General features: G+C 53.4%; 1 protein-coding gene across 5 annotated transcripts in view; it reads right to left on the minus strand.

Moving 5' to 3' along the window:
* Positions 1-25765, minus strand: part of BCL11B (BAF chromatin remodeling complex subunit BCL11B) — a 92118-nt gene that overhangs the window by 43203 nt on the left and 23150 nt on the right. For 2 of the 5 annotated variants that reach the window (XM_032622906.1, XM_032622905.1), the window contains exon 3: positions 9056-9271. The exons of the other annotated variants lie outside the window; for them this stretch is intronic. In XM_032622906.1, coding sequence (XP_032478797.1) covers positions 9056-9271 — 216 coding nt within the window. The remainder of the gene's footprint in view (positions 1-9055; positions 9272-25765) is intronic. 5 annotated transcript variants of the gene reach the window in all.

Consider the following 25765-nt stretch of genomic DNA (forward strand, 5'->3'; position numbering starts at 1 on the left):
TCAGGCACCCGGGGGCCTGGTCCCGCCAGCCGCTCCTCACCTCTTACGAACAAAGGCAACCATTAAAAATGTCTGGACTTATGGAAAGACTCCAACTGCCCCTGTCTCTGCAGGTGGTGACTCCGTTTTTGCATTAACCTCCCTGGAGAAGTCCCGAGACCTCTGATCCCTTCCGCTGAAATCATAAAACACAGGCATTCTTATCACCCCGAGCTGCTCTGTGATTCATAACCTGCTCCTCTCCCTCACACCTGCCAGGTACAAGGCCAGCAGGTGGGGCGGTCTGGGAGCCAGAAAGCAAGAAAAGGAGCGGGCTGTGGTTCCCAGACCCAAAGGAGACCCGGGTTCAAATCCCACCTCTGCCGTCTGCCAGCTGTGCAACTTCGGGCAAGTGGCATCACCTCTCTGGTCACAGTCTCGTCACCTGTGAGCTACAGAATAGGCTGCCTTCCTAAGGGAGAAGCTTCCACGTGTGGGAAGGCCCCTGCAGAGAGCCTGAGGCACAGTGGGGACACAAAAATGATGACCAGGCCGTGACCCGGTGGCCCCCTGCTGAGTGTAAGGACGCTGATGGGAGAGGAAATCACGGTGGATGCATCACCCACCCTGACCACACACCGTGGTCACACCCACACCCCACCCACACCCCAGGCTCTCGGTTATTATTAACTAACACCCAAGGAGGGGGTGGGAGTGAGGGGCAGGCTATAATTCCCCGCAGGTATAACGCCGGGCAGCTCCGAGCTGCTAAACCCCACACAGCGGGCCCCTGCCCGCCAAGGGTGTCTTCCCGTCGCTTTTTGGATTACATTGGCCAGCCTTGATTACGTTTGGATAAACTGTATTTCATGGTTTAGACTATTTGGGTGTGAAACATGCACAGTACGCAGCCCCTCTCCCTGACCGGCCCTGGGGTTTGAAAAGTCAAGTACATCTTGTTCCTCCCACCAAAAAAGCAACAAAGAACACCTCCAGCTGTAAGGACGATGAAAAGTTGGTTTCTCCTGAAGGAGGAGAAATTGCTTCTAGGGAACTGTGTGTGAAAATGAGATGGGAACAGCATGGCCTGTATTTCTTCGGCTTGCTCTCACAAACATGAACACACCTTTCCTGGGTCTTTGTCATCCACCAGCACCTAGAGGGCTCGGCCAGCCCAAGCGCTGGGAAGACCAAAATAGGGATATAAGTCAACCTGGTGTGTGAAGGAATCTGAGGTTGATTTGATGAGAAAAGCTTTTCCCATGCTCCAGGCCTCTTCATCAGTGTCACAACTTCCCTCTGGTGGTCTGAGGGTCCAGAAACACTCTGTGTCCCTGCAAGTCACTAACAACTCAGACCCCTAAGGGGCCAGCCGGGGCTACAGAAGGCTCACTGGGTCAGCAGGACCCCTCCTGGCAGGTACCCACACCCACATCTGTCACTGACCCACGCCTTGGAAGAAGCCTGTCCCCTTCGCCAGCCTCACCTTCTCCATCAGGAAAATCCCAGTGGTCCTCGGGGGCCCTCCCAGCTCCCACAAGCCCAGTTGTTTATCCTCCTTTAAGCAGAGAAAGGCATCACGGAGCGTGTACCTCGCACTCTGTGCTCCCCCACTGCCGTGAGCTCCTCTAGGGCAGAGACCCCAGGGAGCTCATTCCTGGATCCCTGGAGTCCAGCCCAGATCAGGCACCAGCATGATCGGTGAAGGAAGGAAGACGCAGGGGACTCTCCCAGGATCGTGTCCGAATGTGGTCTTGCCTCTCACGGGTGAGCTGCTTTTCTGTTGCCCACGTCTGAGCCACCAAGCAGCCCAACGTGAAGCCAGAAGGGAGAGCCGAGAACACGACTTCACAGCTGGCCAGACCTGAGTTCCGATCTCAGTTCTGCTGTTTGTGTGCTGTGTGACCCCCGGGGCATTGCTTGGCCTCTCTGAGCTCCAGTATCCTCATGAGCAAAAGGATGGAGCTGCCTTTCCTTACAGGTGTTATGACGACAGGTGACTGAGTGAGGTATGCAAAGTGCCCAGGACAGTACTGGGAACTAGCAGGCCCTTTAGACACAGCGGCAAGTCTTAGGAGCAGTGATGGCGGTGGGCCGTCCTCCTCTTTCATTCATGCTAAGAAAACCTCCCAGGCAGGACTTTCAAACAGATGGCAACCAAGTCATCATCGAGGTACGGGGTTACCCAAGGCTTTTCGACAGCCCAGCCTTCTCCTTCCTGCCCCCCACACTTCCCTTTGCCTCTGCTTCCCCACGTGCTGGTGATCAGCAGTGGCCACCCCAGAGTGGAAGCCCATCAGGGGACCCTCCAAGGCAGGGATCAAGAGTGGATACTTCTAGTGTCCCCATTTCCCACACGGGGAAACTGAGGCTTGGAGAAAGAAAGCAGCTGGCCCAGGGTCACATATTGACACCCATGCACCTTGAGAACAAGGACTGAGCACGGTCCCATCTCTGGAGCTTCCCACAATGCCTGCAGCTCTTCCGCCAACATGTGTCCACTATGGCATTTAAGTTCAAGCATAAATCCATGCCACAGAAGAGATGCCCAAGAAGAGATGGAGCTGCCAGCGATTAAAGCACAACCACAGAATGTCTCAAACCTGGGACGCACAGAGGCAGGTCCCCACTGCAGATGGCAAAACTGGGGGCCCGAGAGGCTAGGTACAGGGCTCCCCAAAGCAAAATTTCTCTCCGTTGCCAAATCTAACTGCACGTTTCACATGGCTTCAGCTAGACGATGAATTTCCTTCTCCAGTTTTCAATATGAACTCAAGAGAGGCAGTATAGCCTAGTGGGCAGAGCCCGGGGGACTCGGTCCAAGCCGGCTCTGCCCCACACATCTTGTGGTCTCTTCCCCACTCTCTGTCTCGGTGTCCCCATCTAGACAATGAAGGGGTTGGGTGAGATGATCTCTCGGGACCCCTGATCCTAGATCGTTTAAAATTAACTCAAGCCTTCAGGTCACCAGAGGCGGACCCATTTCTGGACCATTCCATCCAAGCAGAGGGCGCACGGCCTCCTCTGCCCCTTTCGGATTCCCTTTCAAGCTGCAGAACGTGGCCGCCTTGCTCTGAGATCTCTGATGTCGGTGGCCGATGCTGCTTCTTCACATCCACTAACCGCTTTAAAGCGCTGCACCCAGCGCTGCATTAAAAATTAACTACACATGCTACTTTACTGCCAGTGCATAATGTAATGAGCACCAGCTGTGCTAAACAGCCAAACTCCTTTTTAAGACAGCTATAATAAAAAAAGAAAGAAAGAAAGAAACTGCACTTCCAAAGGCCTCTCCTGTCAGAGCAGAAAAACAGCAACATCTTGTGCGGATTTGAACAGAACTCTTTGATTTAGCTCTGCCTTCAGAACGTCTGAAGGGCCGGCTTGGAGAGGGAAACGAAATCCGGTGAGGCTGCACCAGTCTCCACTCCGGGATGTTGCTGGGACCCCCCCTTTTATCTAAGGACAGTCACGCGGGTAGGTGCCCCTGCCCCCCACTAGGCAGCATCGCACTCCTTCTGGCCCCCACTCCCCGTCTGGCGCCCGGTGGTGCTGGAGGAGATGTGAGTCTGCAGCTCTGGCGGACAGGGGACTTTTCTGGAGTCCACCCAAGCCCTGCCACCCTCCGTCCCGGGAGCCTTGCAGCTCTCCATGGCCTCTCCCGGCACTTCCTCCAATTACTGAAGGAGGTGCCTGGGTTCTAAAGGCAGGTGGTCAAGGGCAGCCTCTGCAGCAGCGTGATCCCAAGAAGCCAGCAGACACCAGAGCAGACTCCAGGAACCACTGATAAGCTGGACCAACAGCCCCTTGCACGATGCAGACACCGGCGCAGGGCGTACAGACGACTCTTTAAATTTTTAATAACTCCCCTGAAAGCCCTTCCTCCACAGCGATCCAACCACCATGGCCCCTGGGACCTGGTGAGCCCAGAAAGACCCCACAAGGAATGGGACTTTGCAGAATCAGGAGAAAGGCAAGGGAGTGTCTGGAACCTTCCCCGAAAGAGTGCTTCTGTCCACCCACACTCACCCACACTCACTTCTCTTCTTCACCCCATACTCACCCCTCCCTCCAAGGTCTCCATGGAGGCCCCCACGCCCCACCGGAACGCCTCTGCACCCCCTGCCCCAGACTGGAGGCATATGCACCAGCAGGGGCCTGGAGAGCGTTGCCATCTTGGGCCACATCGCCCTGCGGCTGCCCACCGATCCTCCCGTGTCAATCAAACCCAGACCGAAATGAAACTACGGCTTGCTTCTTGTTCTGGTATGAAATGTGCAAAGCACAGACCATATCATTAACATAAAACTTCCAGAAATAAGACCACTTTCCAGACAGACTGTATTAATTGCATCAAGCTTCCACAGCTAGGGTGGTCTAAGCTACGGCATCCCATTGGAAGGATTCGGTTATAAAGAACAACGCAAAATGAACACTGGGATATAACTGAAAGAGGAGAAAACGACAGATTCTACTGTGAAACCCTACTATTTACTTACAGGTATTCTTTTATCTTTATTGTCCCTTTAACCCACGCCAAGACACCCCAGACTAGTTAAATAACACAGCAAGCACAATTTCAGTAGAAAAGTAAATTGAATTTAACTTTACAAGATTGCCCTGTGATTTCAGCATATACTAATGACTGCAACTGACTCCTTCTATTAAATCCAAACACTTCACTTCCCCGAGCCGGGATCCTGTGCGTTCTTGCTGAAGACCTTGAACTTCACCAAGCGCATGTATTAATCATTATGGCTGATGACCATTTGTGGCTTTTAAATATGCAATGAAGTTTCTCAGTTCCTTTTCCACTTCCCAATGCTGGTACATGATCTGAGCCAGCCAAGAGGCTAAATGCCTTTAAGAATGGAAACTAGGGATCCAGCTTGATTCCAAACAGAGCCGAGCAGGTAATGATATAATGATGTGAAATCCATCCTGCTCACGCATGAGTCAGAATGTCTGGAGGGCTCACTCAGCAAGAGGCATTGTTCTCAGCACCTGGCATGTATGACCTCAGCCAGTCCTCAGAACGAGTCTTCAGTGACCCCCATTTTACAGGTGGGGAAACTGAGGCAGAGGGTGGAAATGACTTGTCCAAGGTCACAGAGCCATACAGGACTGAGCAGCCTTCACCCTGCAGTCTGGTACTCTGATGACTGCCTCCCAATGGTAGAAACCTCAGAATAGGGAAGGGTTCAGGGGTCCAAAGCCCAGTGGTTCTCTGAACACCCCACCCCTGCCTTGGGAACCCCCGCCAAGTCCCATACCCAGGCATCCCTAGCATCTCAGTAATAGACACTGATCAATATGTTCTCAATATGAGGAGCCTCGTTTTTTTGTTTGTTTTGTTTTGTTTTGTTTTGTTTTGCGGTACGCGGGCCTCTCACTGCTGTGGCCTCCCCCGTTGCAGAGCACAGGCTCCGGACGCGCAGGCTCAGCGGCCATGGCTCACGGGCCCAGCCGCTCCGCGGCATGTGGGATCCTCCCGGACCGGGGCACGAACCCATGTCCCCCGCATCGGCAGGCGGACTCTCAACCACTGGGCCACCAGGGAAGCCCAAGGAGCCTCGTTTTTAAATGCTACATATGTACCGCACACACGTGTGTATGTGTGTGTGTGTATACATATATATATTTACACAAGGGGAAACTGAGGCCCAGAGAGGGGAAATGACTTACTCAAGGTCACTGGCCAGGTGGAGTAAAGGCCAAGACCACAGCCTTAGACCTTTGATTCCCCGGGCACCTTGGAGAAGTTCCTACGTGGAATTTCTCAGGGTAGAAATTTCAGTTTCCAGGAACACCGCAACTCAACAGAGTCAAAAAGCAAAAGGGGCTCCCCTGATGGCGCAGTGGTTGAGAGTCCGCCTGCCGATGCAGGGGACGCGGGTTCGTGACCCGGTCTGGGAAGATCCCACATGCCGCGGAGCGGCTGGGCCCGTGAGCCACGGCCGCTGAGCCTGCGCGTCCAGAGCCTGTGCTCTGCCACGGGAGAGGCCACAGCAGTGAGAGGCCCGCGTACCGCAAAAAAAAAAAAAAAAAAAAAGCAAAGGGGACCCCTCCTTCCCACTGTGACCATCAGAAGGAGATCTGGGGTTGGGGTCCTGGGAGGCGGGGCTGTTTGGGATGCCGCCAGCCCGAAAGGTACACAAACACACATACCTGTGTGGTTTTCTCCCCCATAATATCACATCCTTCTATAAATAACCTCAAATGCATTCACAGGCATGCAATTAACCTGTGTGAAACACAGTTACATCAGGGTTTTCCATATTAATTTGAAGAGATAGGTTCAGTGTATCCTGATCTGAAAAGGGACAGAACAAAGTAAGGACGGCGGCCCCTTTCCATCTTTACAGAGGACCGCTTCTTCCTAACGGGTTACTGGGAATTTAATGGCTCCATTCAAACTACTAATTAAACAGGCACTAAAAACACTTTAGCAAACAGCCCAGTGCCAGGGACAGAGGCCACAAAGGGACCAAAACCACTGGAATAGTATATTTTCAGGTACTGAAACTGATCTGAAGAGACGATGGCACAACCTGGAGCAGGCTAATTACCGCAGACCCATCGATGAAAGATCAGTGCCGGCGATCAGGGTAGAGCGTCGGAAGCTGAGGGTCGGCCCCTTAGCAGGTCAGGAGGAGAGGTCCCGGGGACCCCAGGAACAGACACAGCCCCACCTCACTCCCCTCCCCAGCACTGCCAGTAAGCATAGGGGCTGTTCACGGGCCCTGAGCCCTCACGGCATCAAATTCTAAAATCGAAGAAGGCTCTAAGCCAGGTGAGCCAACGCCAAAGGTGAAGCAGGTGCGGGATGAGTGACCCAGGCTCAAACCCCACCTCTGCCCTTCCACCCCCTCCCTACAGGTCCCCATTCCCACTCCACCACCCGGCCCAGCAGACTGCAAGCTACAGGAGGGCTGGGACCTGCCATGATGGACCGCCCTGTGGTCTGCACAAGAACGAATGAACGGGGGGGTTCCCCGGCGGTCCAGTGTTAGGACTCCACACGTCCAGTGCTGGGGGCCAAGGTTCGATCCCTGGTCGGGAAACTAAGATCCCACAAGACGCGCAGTGTGGCCAAAAAAAAAATGAATGAATGAATGAGTGAGTGAACAAATGAAGGTGAGCCTCATTTTCTCGTCTGTAAAGTGGGGACAGTAAACCCACCTCCTAAGGTGGCTGTGAGCATTAAATTCAAGAACTCACACAAAATGCCTAGCACAAAGCAGCACACAGTCGGCCCTCAATTCACTGTCCCTACAAGGAAGCGGGTGGCACTGTGGCTGAGAGAGTGACTGGGTGAGAACATCCCCAGGATGTAGGCAGAGGCATGGGGCTCAGCGGGAAGGGGGGTGGCCTTTTCGGGAGGCACCCTGACCACAAATCCCAGTTCTGCAACCTGGGCCCGGCCCCTCACCCTCCCCAAGCCTCTGTTTCCCCATCTGTAAAACAGGGGTGTAACAGCTCCTGCTCGGCACCACAGCTTCTAAGCAGAGCCAGAAGTTAAGCAAAGTGGAAAGTTAAGCAAAGCCCCAGGCACTCCACTGCCAGGGAGAGCGTGTTCCCGCACCACAGAACTTAACCAAGTCCAGTCATGAACGCTCAGGCTGATCTTTGACAGTACGGCCCCCCGAGTGGTTGCAGGGCTGCAGCACTGATTACAGGAAGCCATTAGAGCAGGGCAGCCACCCAGACGGAGTAGGCATCCCACACTCAGCAAGCAGGGATCACAGCACAGACCTGCGGAGCTGGGACCGGAGCCCCAATCACCGTGGGCACCCAGGCAGCCCGGGGCAGGGAGCCGGCTTCTTTGTAAGCTGTGCGGACTCCTTCCCAGGTGATTCAGTCTTTGCTTTGTGCGTCCAAGACACAAGCCCAGTACCTATGATGTCACGATCTGTCACAGCAAGGGGTGCTGAAGGCTGCAGGCCACCCCACCAGCAGGAAGGCCCGGGGAGCTCTTGACCCTGGAGCTGGGCCACCTGTGGCCCTCTGCAGAGCTGTGGCTCTAACAGGGACCATCCCTTGGGACAGCTTCAATTAAAAGCAAAACCTGCCCAATAAACAGTTTTCCTTTTACCACTCGAGTCAAGAGGAAGCCTGCAACATACCCGGTGAGAAAGCAGGGACACAAAGAATCCGCCCCAGCTCGGCACCCACCCTTCTCCTTTCCCGGCCCCTGCAGGACATTCGCCACCACCGGTGTCTGTGTCGGCATCCCGGCTCCCGTGGCCTCAGTGCTTTTTGCATCAGGCTCCGCAAAGATACTGGTCAGGAGAGGCTGGAATGAGAGGTTCCTGCCTGCAAATTCCAGGGACCCCAGGCCAGAGCAGGAGTTTGGGTTTTGCTTGGGGAGGGAGAAGGGATGTAACAGAGAGCAGGTCGGGTCGCCACACTGCGTTGTCTGCCCATCTGTATAATGGGCAGCCACGCCGAACCGGAGCTGGGCGCTCAGCCCCGCCCCCTACCCCTACCCCCACCCCCGACACACCCCACAATGTTTCACTCCCTCCCAGAGCCGAAGCTAACAGGCTCCTTCAGAGAAAACTTTTTTCTAAAAGTTAATGGGCAACACATTCTCGCAAAGAGAAACTCAGCATTTTGGACGGCTCCAGGGATGTACACAGACAACCAAAGAATCTTCTCCTAGCCATGAGCTGGGGGTGAGCTGAGGGGTTGGGGTTGGGGAGGGGGGGCGGCAGTGGCGAGGGCAGAAGAAAACCTCAGATGTTAAGCGTTATCCAATTAAACTTTAGCTAAACAGCCCAAAGAGATGAAATTTGGAGGCTGGGGGAAGGCGTTCTGGGAGTGAGACCTCAGAATGGGTGGAGGCACGGGGGTATCTCCTGACCAATGGGGACCAGGGCACCCGGGTACAGCTCTGCTGACATCCTTCGCCATTTCCCCGGCACCTCCCCAAAAGTGCCTTCTGGGGTACAAGTTGCACGTCTCCCCTGGGTCCCCACCTTGCCCCAGCCCACCTGGGAGAGGCAGCCGCCAGCCCTGCCCAGGGCACACCCGCCATCCCCGGGAGCCCACCCCCACCGCGGCCGTCGGTTACCTGACAACTGACACTGGCATCCAAAGGGAGCCTCCGTCTGACCCTCACCCTGAGTCCCGTCACCCGAGACAGGGCGCGCGCTGCAGCACGGCAGGGGGAAGCAGGGCGGTAGAGCGCCCAGGGCACGAAGAGGTGAAGTAATCACAGATGTGTGAGGGTGGGAGGAGGAAGCAGCTATGGGGGCCATCGCTGGCAGCTGGGCAGGCCTGCACGGCCCTGGAGAGAAAACAATAGAAAAGGCTGGTCAGTCGGACCCTGGACTGGGCAAGGGCTTCAGGGTGTGGAACGGGGCCCGGGGCAGAGGGCTGCAGGCTGCCCTTCCAGGGTGGGAGGCTCAGGGTGCCAGCCCCTGTGGGGGGCTTGGCGGGGGTGGAGAAGGGGGATGCAGCTGGGACTCGGGTGGGGGCAGGGGGCAGGGAAGCGGGTGGGGCCTGAGGGGCTCCTACGTCCTCAGCTGCCAGGTTGGGCTGTCTTGGGACCAGACTTCCATCCCAGGGAGGCCTAATGCCGGGGCTGGGGCAGATAGGAGCTGTTGGGGGCCCCTGATCCCAGGAAGGTCTCCCCAGGTAGGGACTTCTGGAGTGTTCTGGAGCAGACTCCATTTGGGGATCTGTTTCCCCAAATCTGGGCCACCCCCCTCTGGAAGACCCAGTAAGTTCCAGGCCACCGCTGTTCGCTCCATCAGGACGGGCTGCTGGTGTAGGCCTCGGACACCTCCAGGCCACCTCCCAGCGCCTGGGCACTGGATGAGCCTCCAGCCCAGAGGACCGCCAGCCGGTGCCCCCTCCGGCCCACAGTCCTCAGCAACCAACACCTACACGCAGCACCCAAGCCCCAGGGCCTGTGGGACGGCTCTGAACCTCCTCCCCGAGAAAGCCCCGGCACCGCCCAGCACCCCTCTTCACACCTCCCCGGGTCTGACAGCCACAGCGCAGGGCCAGGGACCTGCCTGTCTCCACCAGCCCTACAGCTCGCCCGGGCTCCCCGGCAAGGCCTGCGTTTGATTTGGCCGTTTATCTTAAATGGCTAAGAGACCACCAGGGCAAAACATTTGTGTGAAGCCCTTGCCAAAACCACAAGTGAAGAAGCCCAAATTCCCTGGGTAAATAATTGAGCGGAGAGGCATCAGACAAAAGGAAAACATCAAGAAGATGACGGGCAGCTGGGCCCCGGGCCGGCCCTGCCAGGGATGCCACCCTGCACCCCCAGGCTGTCAGTGCCCCGCACAGGTCTACAGGGACGGGGATCTGCCCACTCTACGGCCCCCATGAGGGAGTACCCCGTCCGGAAGAGCCACAGGGCCCTGCAAGCCCACCGTGAGCCAGCAGCCTATCAATCTTGATCGTGAGTGAGCTTCCCGGCATGCCCTTGGGGGCAGGGCTCAGCAGACCCACTGCACAGACCAGGAAACTGACGACGTGACTGCAGAAAACTGCAGACAGCAGCAGACAGCCCCACCAAAACCCCGGCTGGCTGCCTGGCTCCAGAAGCAGGGCTCTTTCTCTGTGCCCCCTGTCTCTCCAAAGCAGGTATTATGCAGGACCGGGGGCATTAGAGCATTTGAGGACCACTTGCACATGTCCTGCCAAGAGGCCAACACTAACACCACCACCAGCACCTGGCCCCTCTGGGCCAATGAAGACCTTGTGCTAGGCTAGGCTCAGGGCCCAGGCCATTTCTGTGCCCATGACACAGCCCTGGAAGGTGTGGCCAAGACCTCATGAGCTGTTCCAGCCACAGACACTGAGCGCAAGGCCGAGTCCCAGATTTGGTGCAGGCCCTCAAGAAAGGTCAGCACCTGAGACCAATGTCAGCCACCTCCTCCCGGAAGCCTGCCCTGGCTGGTCCTTGCCTGAAACTCCCCAGCAGTGGACACAGCATGTCCGTCCTTGTCAACCACGCCAGCCCCACTTCACACCATGGAAAGCTCCGGGTCATCGTAACTGTGACAGCAGCTTTGTGCTGGGTCCCTACCACAAGGAGCTGGGCTCACTTCACCTCAAACACCTCACTCGGCAGGGAAGACCACCCCCCATTCCACAGGGGGGAACCTGAGGCTCGGGGAGGTCTGGACTCGAATCCAGTGTGTCTCCAAAGCCTGGATGTGCCCTGCCTCCGCCTGGGGCTGCAGCTGGGGTGGAGTAACCAGGGAACCCCAGAATCTTGAGAGGAAGGGTGGGAGGGAGCCTGAGGGTCCTTGGGCTGAGTCGGGCCGCTGGAGGTTACAAAAAACAACTCCGGGCCCCCAGGTTCTGGGTGAGGCCACAGCACAGCCACCACCATTTACCATGGCTGAGAAAACCAGCAGGATGCCCAGGTTAACTGCTGTCCCAGGTAGGAAGGGTGCAGAACTTGTGTGTCCATGCTTGGGAGGAAGGACCAAAGGGCGTGTCTGGCCGCACCCCTCTCCTTCTGGAAAGGTCGGGCTGAGTTAGGGCCAGAGTCTGTAAAGGCAAAACGTCATCCTCCAACTCAGGTAGGGCTGGGGGGCTGGGCCGCCCCCTGGAGGGGCTTCTGAGTGGCCTCATTAGACTTCTGGCCTCCATGAAGCCCACCTGCTCCAGGGACTGGCTCAGTGGACGCAGGGGAGAGGGAAGCAAGGGTCAGGGGCTTCCAATCGTAAGCTGCCCACGGAGGACCCTCAGGGTGCTCTCAGAGGGAACCTCTGCCCTGGGGGAGGTCCCCTCATGCCAGCCGGAGCAGCTTAAACCGGAATCCTGCCCAAAGGTGGAACTCCAAAAACACTCTCCTGAAGCTGCAAAAGCCCAAGGTGACGCCAGGAGCCGCCTATTGTACGAGGACAGGAAGTGTCCGGAAGAGCACATCCACGGAGACTGAGACTGAGACGGAAAGCAGAGAAGTGGCCGCCAGAGACGTGAAGACTGTCTCTGGCTGCAGCACCTGTCCCAGGCCACCTCCCAGCCCTGGGGGTGGCTGCCAGGGAATCTGTGATGAGACTGTGCACCTAAGCACAGGCGGGGGAAGCCCAGAGCACAGAGGCTGCACTGCCTCGGAGAGAGGCCCACGTCCGTCTCCTCCTCTGCCATCTCCTGGCCGCATGACCCGGTTTGAGTCACTGTCTCAGAGCCTCGCCTTTAAAGGAAGGTCAGGACACGCCTGGCCAGAGCCAGGCTTCTAGTAAACACCCAATAATCGTCACTATCCTTCATTTATTTTCCATTCCGGAACTTTCTCTAACTCCCTATGGGTCCTCCCCACAGCATGGCAGCAAAGGCCACCACCACCCGTCCCCACAAAGCCCTGAAAGGCACTCCTTTAAAAAGGCACTTTCTTTTGAGATCTAGGCCGGCTCCCCTCTGGAACTGGAACAGACACACGTGTACCGAGGTATGTGGCAGAGGGACGCCAAGACGCCACCTCAGCCTTACGTGGGATCCAGGTGGCTTAAAGATAAAATCCCGGCTGGCTCGATTCCTTATCATGGAAGTTCACTTTGGCTAAAGGAAAAAGAAATAAACAATGGCTACATATGTCATCTCATTGAAGCCCAGCAGCCTTCCCGTCAGATAGCTATTAGGACCCTCCTCTCACAGACAAGGAAACTGAGGCTGGGTGTCCAACACCACAAGGCTCAGAGGGCTGAGACTCTAGCTCTATGCAATCCATACAGAAAGGTACAAAATGACCAAAATTAAGACCCCTAAAATATTTCCTAAGCTCCAAATCCGGGTGATTTTTGAATGCCTCCATTCTGCGGGAGTCTGTAACCACCCATCTCCCTTCTAGAGGGGCCCTGCAGATGGTCCTGCCTCACTCTGCACACATGCGCACTACCCAGCAAACACGCCCACACCGACTGATGCAGACACAAAAAACTCCCTGGAAAAGCCCCAGCCTGGTTTCGAGGGGAAGGCGAGCCTTTCCCAACGCTGCATCCTCGGTGTCCCCTCCCACATGGGAGGGTTACAGATTCCTAGCTAGCAAGAGGAGTTCTAGAATACACTGTGTAGGAGATGTATATTTTTCTCCCTACTGATGCCTTTCAATGGATACATTTTATAAGCCAAGAACTCCTACTGATGGTGCAAAAATGAGTCATAGATCAAGGAGGGAGACAGACAGGGAGCGAGTGCATGTGAGTGAGGGCCACTGGCAAGGAAACCTGACAGTCCCTGCGCCCCCTCCCCCCATGCCAAGACATTAATTCTCACAAGTCGGAGAAAATTACTATGCATGAATGCAAAAAGCATGATCAGGAGTAATTAACATGGCTTCATATGCAAATTTTATTAATGCAGAAGTACAAAGTCATTATGCAAATGAGACTTACGTCAACTCTCTTGACAAATATTCATCTCTGAGGCTCAAGTTTCTTCCTTTTTATTTATTTATTTAATTTCTCTCCCCACCCCCCCACCTTTTTTTTTCCCTGGTGGTTTGGTTTGGTTTTTCGATTTTTTTTTTTTTTTTTTTTTGCAGGTTGGGGGGCAGGTAGGGCTGGTGGCCACTTCGGTGGCAGCAAACCACGAGGTCTGTTTGACAAGTCTGCAGAGTTGTTTTTCAACCAGAGAAATTTATTCTTGCATTGTTGGTTTTTTTTTTTTTTTTTTCTTTTTTTGCGGGGGAGTGCTGCTGGCAGGTACAAGACAGCTCAGAGGAGAAGAGGAAAAAGTAAAAAAATTAAAAAAAAAGCTCTGGGCAGCAGGCAGCCAATCAAAACGCCAGAGCCTGTAATGAGGGCGATTGATGGCTGTTTGGCTTTTACTGCAGGGTAATGAACTAGACTCCAGTCTGAGGAGGGGGAAAATATGAATATTCATGAGACTGTGTTCCTGCCTTTGATGATTAAAGAAATTTTTAATATTCAAATAAGCACTTGCCAAGTGATTAACAAAGAACGTGCACGCAGAAATATGGAAATGGGAGCCGGGAAAGATTTGAGAGGCGAACAGACTGCAGGAAAGGCAGCCCCAAATTTCATAAACAAGATAGGCAGATAACCCAATTCGCACGCGGGCAAATAAAAACATTTCTTTCGATCGCTTAAATATTTTGCCAGCTACTTTGTCTTAAGGATGATAAAAATATTACGTATTAAGCAGGAGGGGGTAGCAGGGAGGGAGAAAGAGAGAGAAATCGCGTGAAGTCAAACGCTCTGCTCACACTGAAGAATTCTCATCCTAGCCCACCTCCCCGCACCCCAATGGGAAACTGGGACTCTTTCTGGTTTGCTAGAGAGAGAAGATGGAGGGAAGCCACCTTAGACTTGAAAACCCAGTGACGGAGGTTCTGGCCTGCCTGTCGGGGGCACTGCGTAGTGGGGATATGGCCTGGGGTTGGCATGTCCGCGGCAAGTGGTCATTTGTTGCTTCGAGGCTGGTCCAGAGGCTCAAAGGCAGGAGACCATGACATCTAGAGGTGGAGGGGGTGTGATTCTTGGGGTCTCCAACCTGGAGAGCTCAGGGCCTCCTCTGGACTCAGACCCTGGTCAAAACACCTAAGGAAAGTAGTCATAGGGAATAACAGGTACATCTTGAGAAGGTGAGCAGACTCAGACTCTAGCACGGGGTCCGGCCTGGGCCTCTGCAGGGCCATCGAGGGAAAGGGCTCCATCAATCCAGCAGCCTCCATGAGCTGTCTGCTAGGGCTCCTATTTTAACAGCTCCACCACGGGTTCACGGTGAAGCACATAATAACAGTATTAGCTAGTAAAACGACCCTGCGGTTAAAATACATCTAATTAGCAGCCGATGACATCCATTTTGGCGATTTCCTATTTGAAAGAAGCAGAGCGCTACCTTAGAGACAGGCAGTGGATACTTACCCAATAAACCCAGGCCTTTCCATCATCTGTCTCTTTCTCTCTCTCCCTCTTTTGCGGGGACTGGGGAGGGGTGGGTAGAGAGTAGGGAGTGGTTGAGACAGTGGGAATAGGGAAGAAAGATTCTAAGGAGGCTTCTTTGTTACTCAGTTTCTGAGCTACAAGCGTCCTGGGGGAGGGGTACTCAAAAACTAAAGTCCTTCGCTCCACAGGTATTAGTTCATGTTTTTTTCTTAGTTTTTCATAACCAAGCTCTGGGGACCAGCGGAGACTAGAAGTTGTTTTTCATTTCATTCTATATATAGATATAGATATAGATATAGATATAGATATAGATATAGATATAGATATATAAAATAAGACAAAGCAGAAAGGGAATCCAAGGCTTTAAGTGAACGCAGTAAGTCACCGTGAGAACCCACAAGCCCAAGGTCAGGTCCCCAGGGCAGGCCCCGAGGGTGAGTGCGTGTGGGGCATGGCTGGTCACTGCGCCAGAGCGTTTGGGGGACCTAAAAATCCTCTATGGGGAGCTGCGGCTCCCCAAGTCCCACTTCCCACTACCAGATTCACATTTAGTCAGGCAAGTCTGAGCACCCACCAGGGTGGGTGCTGGCAGGTACAAGACAGCTCATAGGTTTGGGCGTGGGGGTGCATGTGTAAGGTCCTTTAGAAGGGAAGCAAGGAAGAGGAGAAATGAGGTCTCACGGGGTTTGCACAGCTGTGTTTCAAGCCTTCCTTTACGGTCATTACAGGAGAGACAAAACACATAGCTCCAATCCACGTCCGGCCTTTACTGAGGCTGCATGCTGCCAACAGCAGCCCTCTCGCCTGCCTGGGAGAGTGGAGGTTCCGATGCAGGTGGAAGGGGCTGCTAGGCTTCCCTCCCTGCAGCCTGGGCCTGGCCGGGCTTAGGAACACCGTGGGTACCCAGTGCCGGGCAGCAGGAAGGAGGAGCCTGCAAGAACATCTCTGGGCCTAAGGCCAGGTCCACTGCCACTCCCCCAGTGAACATCCAGAGACCGCCCAGAGCCCTGGGTTAACACCAGGGCATCTTCCTGCACCCACATTCTCCAGAAGGCTTGGCCACCGAGAGGAGGCCAGAAGCACAGCCCTCCCGACACCCCAAGCCTGGCCACCTCCCCCTGGTGCGCCTCCCACCTCCTGTGCTCCTGAGATCTGTCACGGTGAATCACCACTTCAACTATTTTTGCTCTGCAGTACGCGGCACATTTAATGCATCCCAGAAAAGGGAGAGGCGAGGCCCAGGAACAACCTTGCCCCCCAAAAACACCACCACACCCGCTTTCCTCCTTCCACCGGAGCTCGAAAAGGGAACACCCTCCCCAGCAGCTGCATCTTGCAGTTAGAAGCAGGCATACACGCACACCCCCTGGCCAGGTCCAAAAGCACCTGTTCCAATGACTACCAACCACAATTTCCTCAAGATGCAAGCAGCTGAAATACGCCAGGGCAGCAGATCCCCTTTCCTGCGCCCTGAGCCAAGGATCGGTGAGGCTACATCACAAATTCCAAAACCTTCCCTGGCCCTTCCAAAAGGTCCAGTAAGGGATCAGAGGAAATCTCAGGCACTGCTGGGGAGGCAGGGTGTGGCTGAACCATATTCTGGGAACCATTTCGGGGTAAGATGGAGGCAGCTGGGCAAGTACTCGGGCTGACCATGCCAACCCCTAGTGGGCACCTGCAGGAGAAAGTGCACAGCTTCAACTCTCCTTCTGCTGTCTTTCGGGGAAATCCCTGGAGCTCTCTGAACTGCTGGGATGCCAGTAAACACAATCACTTGTTCTCCAGCCGGGAGGTAAGGCCTAGGCACCGTGGCTTCGAGACACACACAGATAAACAGGTATGAGTCCTCTGGGATGACCTCAGCAGGAAGGGTCGGCCAAATTGGAGCCCACGATCCTGGAATGGGCAGGCCTGGGGACAACAGAAGGTGAAACCATGTGTCTCACTAGCTAGAAAAATGTTTGCATGCACATCTATTATAGAGAGATTGTACATATATGCATACACACACACACACACACACACACACACACAGGCACGCATACATCAGCAATGTGGGCATGTTAAAATGTCTGCATGCATTCCACGCAATCTATAGAGGCCAAGGACAAACCAGAGCTGACAGATTCTGTGAATCTCACCAGCAAAAACAGCCGACCAATACCTAGCAGAGGAATTTCCCCTTTCCCCCTGATTTGGGCCTTCTGATCAGAAGCTGGGTAGAGGCTTCAATCTTCAGTAGTTTCTGCCCTAAAACACAATGTCTGCAAGATCCTCAAGGAATCTTCTCTTGGGCTGTATCAGGAGCCACAAGCGGTATAAGCACGTATCTGCATGAAACACCCCTGGGCAAGAAGCTCAGTCTATACGTGGAAGTCAGAAGCTGGTTAAATCGTTTGGATTTCAAGCAGGAAGACTTTGGGACTTGGGGTCAGGACCCTGCAGCCCTTTCCCAGATGGCCAAGCTCCAATGACCAGCTTGGCCAGGCAGGCCTTAGACATGTCCCCATTCATTTCAGCCTGGGGGTAGGAGGGAGCGGGAAATCCACAGTCAAGACAGAAGTCACGTGTCACATGAAGGGAAATAAGCCAGGAGGTGATTCTTCAGATTTGGCGCCTACAGTGAGTTTTAAACTAAGGGCGTATTTTTGTTTCGCATCAGCATCCACTGGGCCTGGTATCGGAGGGATGCCTGGGAACACTGAATCCCACATTTGTTTACAAACTGGTGAGTTCATAAGTTGTTGTGGTTTGCAGGTCCCACCAACTCCAACACTGGCTTTGCCATGTGCAGAGCGCACAATGGAACCACAGGACAAAGTCTGAACTATGAGAATCCCAGAGAATTAAGAACGAAAATAAGGCAGCACAGCCAATGAAAAGAACATCACGCCACTGGAATGCCCAGCAAGGTGCCCAGCAAGGAGGTTACCCTGATGACTCAGTCTGAGAGGAGCGGGCAGGAAAAGGGATTACGATTCCAGGTGTTGATGGAGTTGTGGATTTGAGGAATGTAGGTTGTAGGTGTCACCAACCTTTTTTTCAGCTCTGCCTTTTTTTTTTTTTTTTTAGACCATAAAATTCTACCTGGGCAATAAGGGAACATGCAACCACAAGGGCCAGTGGAGGTCCTTGCTTTACATGGACTAGAAATTTAACCCGATTACAAGGATGTTTCAAAAAATAATAAAGGGAGACAGGGAGGGAGGAAGAGAAAGAAAAAGAAGAAAAAAATCCAATTGTATTAAAACAAAAGTAAACCCTGCTACAGTGTAAATGCATTTTTTGGTTTTAGTTGCATTTATTAGAGTTACGTGCAATTGATCTCTACTATTGTAATAAAAAAACCCAGCTCTCCCCTGCATTTTGTTGTTGATTGAATCTTCTTTTTCACCCTTCATTTCTTTTCCCCTTTTGCTAATGGACATATAAAACACTGAGGTTCAATGCTTTGCATCACGTAAGAACAAAATCTTTCTATGGCCTCTTTATGTTTCTAAGCCAAGTCTGAAATGTCACTGACTAAAACACACTGAACAGGCCTATAATTACTTTCAACAAAATACTTCCTTTAACTGAGTTTTCTGTATGTAGATGGCATTTCATATACATATTGTGAGCCTTCCTTTCAGCGGCAGGTAGCATTTGATGGCGAAAATCACAAATGTTTCTTCTCAGGGAGCCGTCTGACAGCCACCTTCTTCTTTTTCGACGTGAAATCATTTTCCTTTCCTAACACACCAACAGTGACGTACAGTGTGTTTACAACAAAATTCGTAAAAATTAACACTTCACCAGATTAATTTAATAAAGATAGTTAGCCCATTCACACCAATAACATTGCTCCTTGCGACTCAATCTAGCCGCGTTCCCGGTGTCGCTGTAACAGGGGTTTACGTTCAGCTGAGGTTTACACCGCCATTTAATGTAATTAAAGAAACCGACAGTACAGTCCTCAATGGAAATATCATTTCTATGGCGGAGTATTCCCATTAGAAATTGGGGGAAATCAGAGCACGCTGACTTTGATTTTGTTGTAATTTTCTTTTCCCCTGGCTCTCTCTGAAACAGAGCTGATGTCCTGGACCTCAGACTGAATGCACTGCAAAGATTCCCTGATAAGACCCGCCTAGACTCCTGGAAGCAGCACCCAACATTTATGTGCCATTGTTTTGAATTTGAAACTATTAAAAAAAAATTGTTTTTAATCTCTAGTCTATATTCGGCTGTAATTCTCTGCCCAGCAAACAGCATCACATCGTGAAAATGACTTTTCAGATACCCCCCAAACAACATTATGGATAAAAACCCAAAGGAAGGGAGGCCTCCCTAGCTGTTCTTATATATAAACAACGATAGTGTAGCTAGAATTCCAACAAGCTCCAAACCCCGAACCTGGACAAGAATTGAGCTATCATCTCAGAGGATGATTACAGCAAAGCACTTGCTCAGGAGGCCTCCGAAACTAAACAGACACAACACCAACCCGAAAACAGAAAAAAAAAAAAAAAAAATCTTTGTACCACATCGTCCAAAATGGCAGAGAAAATTAAGTCCTGGGGCAGAAATGAACCCGACTCAGCTCTCCGGGCCGAGCAAACAAAAGTGAGACGATTTCTAAGCCTGCTCGCCACAGGTCCCTGTGCTGCACAGGTGACTGAGTGGGGTTTTTTTTTCCCCTTCCCTAAGTGCATTTTAATACCCTTATTCTACAATACATCCTAATTTCTTTGGGGAGAAAAAAAAAATTAGTGTCACTTAAAAAACGTCACTCTGTTTTGCAAAATCCAGCAGCTTCCTTGGCAGCAAGAGAGGCTGGCTGGCATTATCCCCTCATTTGACAAAACTACTATTTCTGGGCATGTGCTCAAAAACAGGTAGGAAGCAAATGCTGAGAAATAAGGAAGTAAAAACAGCCAACAGATTTTTCACTACCAAGAGCGCCAAGCGTAAACATGATTTATTTAGCTGTGTTTAACGTCTGTCCTCCACACAGCTACGAGACGGCTCGGGTTGAAGGAAGGGTGGGGAGGATGAGACAGAATCGGAGGTTGCGGGTAGCTGGGGGGACAGCAGGGGACCGTGGAGTGGGGGGCGGCCCTGGACGAGGACTTCCTGAACGGCTCCGTTCAGAGTTTTAGGAGAACAAGAATCTTTAGCCCCAAAATACATGCATGTGTCAAAAGAAGGCAGCAGTAATCTGCTGGTTAATTAACGAGCTGCCACTAACAAAAGATGGAAAACCCAGTTCATACAAACAATATTTACATGGGAGCTGCGAGATCCTGTCCCCAGCCCCCCACAGTTGCCTTCCTCTTTTGCAAACCACTTGGGCTGGGTACAGGGAACAGCAAGGAGGCCCTCCGGGTTGGGGGGTTCCGAGCTTCCAAGTCCAGGGAGAAATCTCACTGCCTTCCCTGCCCACCCTTGCATGCCCACGTGGAATTGACCGAGCTCTGTATTCAATTAAGGAGCACCAGACAGCTTCTGGCTCCAAGCCTGCACCAACACAGGCTACGGGATCTGCCGTGCCTCCTCCAGCCCCCTCCAGCTCCCACGCCCATGCCAGGGAACTAGGGCTCCATCGCATCCCCCGTGGAGAAGGCGGAGTGCCACACTCCCCCACCCCGACCCCAACCCTCAAGCCTGGGGTCTCAGCCCTCCTGGGGTGAACCGACCACATACGTAAAGAAAGCATCCGTATTTTCCAACTAGCAAAACTAAGCCAGAGGTTTGGGGCCTTTGCCAAAAGTGATTCCTATTAAAAGTCGAATTCAAGTCATTCAGCATTTGCTGGAAAAAGAATCCAAGCCTCTTCAAAAGAAAGACGGCAACAAAAATGTAAGACGAAGCCCCAACAGGACACTTGGGGCCTCCCATTTCCCCTGTGAAGGTACCATTTCAGTGCAGCCAGCTGTGTGCTCAGTGGGCATAAATGCCAATTTTTGTTAGCTTTGTGACGTGGTGGTATAGCAAACCGAGGATTTCCTCACCAGTCTGCACTGAGTTCCTTCCTCACCTGCATTCAGCAAGACTGTGCACTTAAAGGCTGCCTGCTGTATGCACTCTTCCCCAACACAAATCTACACTCCCTTTGCTCCACTCTTCTCTTGGGGCCAGACACCAAATGTCAGGAAAGATACCTTTTCTGGTGTATTCAGGCCAAAGACAACAAACTCTGTGTTAGGATTCTGAATCACATGACAGTCCCCAACAATAACAAGGAGCTGAGGGAGAGGGGGCAGCTCCCTAAAATGAATGGGGACGGGGAGAGGTGTTTCCTATTGGCATTAGGTTCCTAAATTGGAAATTCAAGTCCTGCCCCTCACACCCCTCCTAAATCTCCCAATTCTTCCCCCTCCCATTGAAAATGACAAGCCTAGACAAGCAGCTATTTGATTCCTTTCCTTTGCAAATTAGTCACCCTGCCCCCATGGACTAATAAACAAGAACAGTTTACACTTTTATGATGTCTTTGCAATCAGCAATTACTTCACTCCTCCAGAATGATTTGTTTTCATATCTGGATGGCGGCAGGCGCATAAACAATTGGATAGCCCCATTTTACAGATGAAGAAAGGAAGAGATGAACTGGTTTGCCCTGCGCTTTTTAGGAACAAACCCATTTCAGACTTGCAGGTCCTTGCCTACACCTAGGATGCTCCAACACGGCCCCCAGCACAACAGTAACAGCTGATACTGATCACAAGTCTAACCCAGACTCAGGGGCTGCCTGGGAGGCCATGCTCATAGAAAATCCTCTAAGAAAATCCAGATTGCTCACAGCAGTAACATTGAAGATGCTTAACTGCACCTCTGGAGGAGGCCTCCCCGGGATCCCTCTGGCTACCAATTCCATGGGTATTTCCACGCGATCCCGCCGACAAAATCCCCCGTTCGCAAGCGAATCTCCAGAACATGGCTCCTGATCAAAGCAAGGCTAGTCACCTGTGCCCTGCAGACCTGCCCCACGGCTCAAAACCACATGCCGCAAAAGCAGCCCACCTGCCACTCCAACACTGAAAGGTGTGTGTCCTCCAGAGGAGGGAGAGGACCCAGAGGGGCTGCGAGCTCTCTTCGAGGATCCTGAACGAGAACCTTCCACCACTCTGCCCCAAGCCTTAACCAAAAAACTAGCAGGGGAAATGACTCGTAATTTTTATCATTGTTGAGCCGTCAAAATAAGGAAAACAGAAAGAAGGTGGCCTCCTCCTCCCCGCGATGGCCATTAAATCAGCCAATCACACGTTTACCTGTCTTGCAGGCCAAACACGAACCACCACACCCGCACACACACACACACCTGGTCTCCAAAAATCCTGCAATGGACATCCATCCCTCTAAAGGAACTGCAGAGACCCAAGAGGAGGCCCCTCGAATACACACCCATAACTAGTGTTTCATGTTTCTTTCTGTAAAGGAATCCGGTAACATAAATATTAATCAAACATGAGAATCTGCCTCTTCAGTCTTGGACCATTATGAGTGTCGGACTGTGATCTTCCACCGGTATTTACAGATATTCAAAGGCAGATTCTATCTTGTTAGAACTGTTATAAATGGACGTCCGAGAAATCAACGAGCAAGTTCGGGCAGATATGAAAACCTTCCTGTCCAGGACTGGCAGCAGCTTTGAGTTCCCAAGTGTTGAATTTGTTACCTTTTCCATAGGCCTTTCAAAAAAAAAAAAAATAGACAAATGCCTTCAGCAGAAAAGCTGCTGGAAGTTCGGGTGAGCTAAATCTGAGATTTTTTGAGATCAACTGTTGCTCAAAATGCCATGAAAGCATTGTTTACAAAACACTTTAGCCTTTGAGAGCACAGAAAGTGCCATATTAATATTCTGTTATGATCTGTGTCAGCCCACATCATAAATATATATGTATATACATTTTTTTTTAATTACCTTGACTCTTGTTACAGCAAATATATTCTGCTTGGTTCAGACCTACTTCTAAATAATGGAAAATAGAGACATGGCTCCAATTCTAGCTAGAAAAGCTGTCATGGTGAAGGTAAACTTTTAATCTTCTATAGGCAAACAGCATACATTTTTATTTCCAGAGCAACAGCTTTGGGGAAATGTTTGAACATTCTCTTAAGAGCTTTGTGGTAAATACATTGGGCGTCCAACCAATGCTTTTCTGGGTCATTAAGGGCCTGTTGGAGTGCTTTAAACAATTGGAGGCCAATTTTTAGGAAGCAAAAATAAAGAGCGACTCCTAAGACGGTGACCATTTGCATTCAAATTCTCTTTGGGGGGGTTATTGTAAGAGGTCAGGCTGGAAGAAGGACGGACATTAATTCCCTGTAATTCCAGGAGGCTTTGTGCCCCATTCTAGTGGAGGGTTCCATTCCCACACAATTGGGAAAACACTTTTGTTCCTGAGTGCTTTAAAATCCCAGCCCCAGGAATTCCCTCCAGGAAAGCAGACTCCCTCTCCTCTCCCACAAAAACAAAACAAAACTCCAAAGAAAACCACTCTGGGACAGGGCTTTTGGCCCGGGATGGACATAAAAGGCACAAGGGAACTCTTTGAGGCACCTTCCAACCGGGCCTCACCTGGATCTAGGGAACTGTGGGACTCTGTCGGGCCGGGCCAAGGCGGGTTGATGAGGGCGGCACGACCCTTAGAGCACTGGCGGCAGGAGGAGAGGGGATCCCCAGGCGCCCCCAAGACCCGGGACCAACGCCAGGGAAGGAATGCCACCCCAGCCTAGGAGGCCCGCCCCTTGCGCGCGGCGGCTGAGGGAAAGAGGGGTACACTGGCAGGAGTTTTCAGGAGTCCTGAAATGCAATTCCCCACGCACGGAAAGGTCGCCAGCGCGGGCGCACGCCGGGGGTCTGGGGAGGGGGCGGCGGCGGCGGCGGGTGGAGGAAAGGCGGCCCTGCGCGCACAAAGGGGCCCCGGGCCCGCGGCCTCCCCGCCCTTGACCTTGGGTCTCCGCCTCCATCCATCTCCGGGCGCTGCCAGGGAAGAGGGCTGGCCCGGGGCCAGGGGCCAGCTAGCCGGACGGCTTCGGAGCCGGGGACCAGGGGGGAGGATATCGGAAAGAAAGACTCAAGGGCAGCAAAGTGCTCCGAAGAAACCTGCATTCCAACTCCCCCGGCTCCTTCGGGAGCCGAGCCGGGTCTTGGGGCGTCTCCGATTCACTGCACGCCTCCGCCCCCGAGGAAAAGTTGCACGGAGGAGCGAAGGAAGCCCCCTCCCCTTGCCTAACCCTACGACTCGCCCGCCACCCGCCTTCCACGGACCCGGGCCGAGAGGGGGAGGGGAGCTGTCACGGGAGGAAGAAAGGAGCGCGCCTTCCCGGCCAGGCCAGACGCGGGCTGGGTCAGCTGCGCCTCCGCCCGCCCCTCGCCGCCCAGCTCGGGCAGCTGGCCCATTAAGCCCCCGAATTATGCATGGACCCGAAGCCCCCTCGGCACTCCCGCCCCTGGAAGACGCAATCTACGTGGGCGGCGGCCGGGGGCCGGGAGGGCAGGAAGGAGTGGCTGATGGTCGCACAACCGCGCGCCCGGGGCGCAGACCGGAGAGGCCGCTGGAGAGTCGGCGAGCCCGGCTGCCCCGCGGGGGCCAGACGCGCCCATAGGCCCTCGAGCAGAGCCTCTGCACCCCCGGCGGGACCAGGACCGGCCGGGAGAGGGGCACCGACCGCAGGGGAGGCCCCCGGAGCGGTCACGAAGTTGCCAGAGTGTCCGCCCATTTCCCGTACGAGGTCGGGGGGGGGAGGGGCGGGGGGGAGGGTTCCGGCCGCCCCCTCGCCCCTGCCTGAGCTCTGCACCACCCGCCGTGGGGAAGGCCATTGTGTGCCCGGTCTTGGCAGGGAAGGGAGACTAATGGACCCCAACCTTGGAGGCCGCCCCGGGGGGCGGGGCCTAAAGTCCCCCGCCGGTGTGGCAGGAGGCGCTCCCTCCCCGCCCCCTCCCAAGGGGGAAGGGATGGTTTGCAGGTGGTGGGCACCGTCGGGGGGAGGGGAGGGGACTAGGTTGCGGGTGGGGGAGTCGCTGGAGCCCCGGAGAGGCGGCCAGAGGAGTCTTACACTTTGTAACCGTCAGGACACATGGGAAATTGCGTTCGTGGTGAGGCAGGTGCCGGCTGGTTTCATGGAAGCAGGAGAAAGGGATTCAGTCTCAGAGTTGGGAGGATTTAGGTGTCCATCTTCCCACCCTCCCCCGTAACGCGCCAACGACCCAGGCCCCAAAGCGCAGGGCAGCCTCGTAACCCCTCGGAGTCGGGCAATCGGTGCTGCTTTCGGTGTCTGGAACCGCTGTGCTCTGGGCGGGCAGCACGACCCCGACGCCAGAGTGTGGACCTTTTTTGCTGTCTTAGGCCCCATTTGTTTCCTCTCCCCTTCCCTCCGAAGCACAGGACAGGTCAGGAAAATTACATACTTCTTTTTCCCAGCGAATAAAGTCACCTCGCCTCCTTTGCAAGGAAAGTTTTACAAGCCAATGATGTCAGTGATGCAGGGAGAAGACCACACTGTTTAGATTTCTTAATTGGCTGGCTTTGAACTCGGGGTGGGAGGGGGAAAGAATCCACTCTGGCTCCCTTGGAGAACTTAGTTTTGTGGGGTCTACCAACCTCAAACGTTTTAGCCAGTTGCTGGGGTGGGAGGGGGTCATCAAAGCTCTGTCCTGTTTCTCCTTAAGGGAGAGGAAGAACCCTAGACGACTGTGGTCACACTGAGCCCAGGACAGGCAGTCGCTGGCCCCCAGCCCCAGGGGAGGACCCCTAGAACCCAGCTGGGGGCTATGCTCTCCAGATGCCATGCTCTGGCCCAGAAAAGCCTTTGAAATAAAGCCAGCGTTTCCTCCACTACTTTCAAGGATCCCCTTGGTACCTGGTGTCAGGAGAAGAAGCCTGTTTTCTGGACACTGCTGGGTTAGACAGGCATCC

This window comes from Phocoena sinus, chromosome 2 (genome assembly GCF_008692025.1).
Source record: "Phocoena sinus isolate mPhoSin1 chromosome 2, mPhoSin1.pri, whole genome shotgun sequence".
In the NCBI taxonomy this organism is placed as follows: Eukaryota; Metazoa; Chordata; class Mammalia; order Artiodactyla; family Phocoenidae; genus Phocoena; species Phocoena sinus.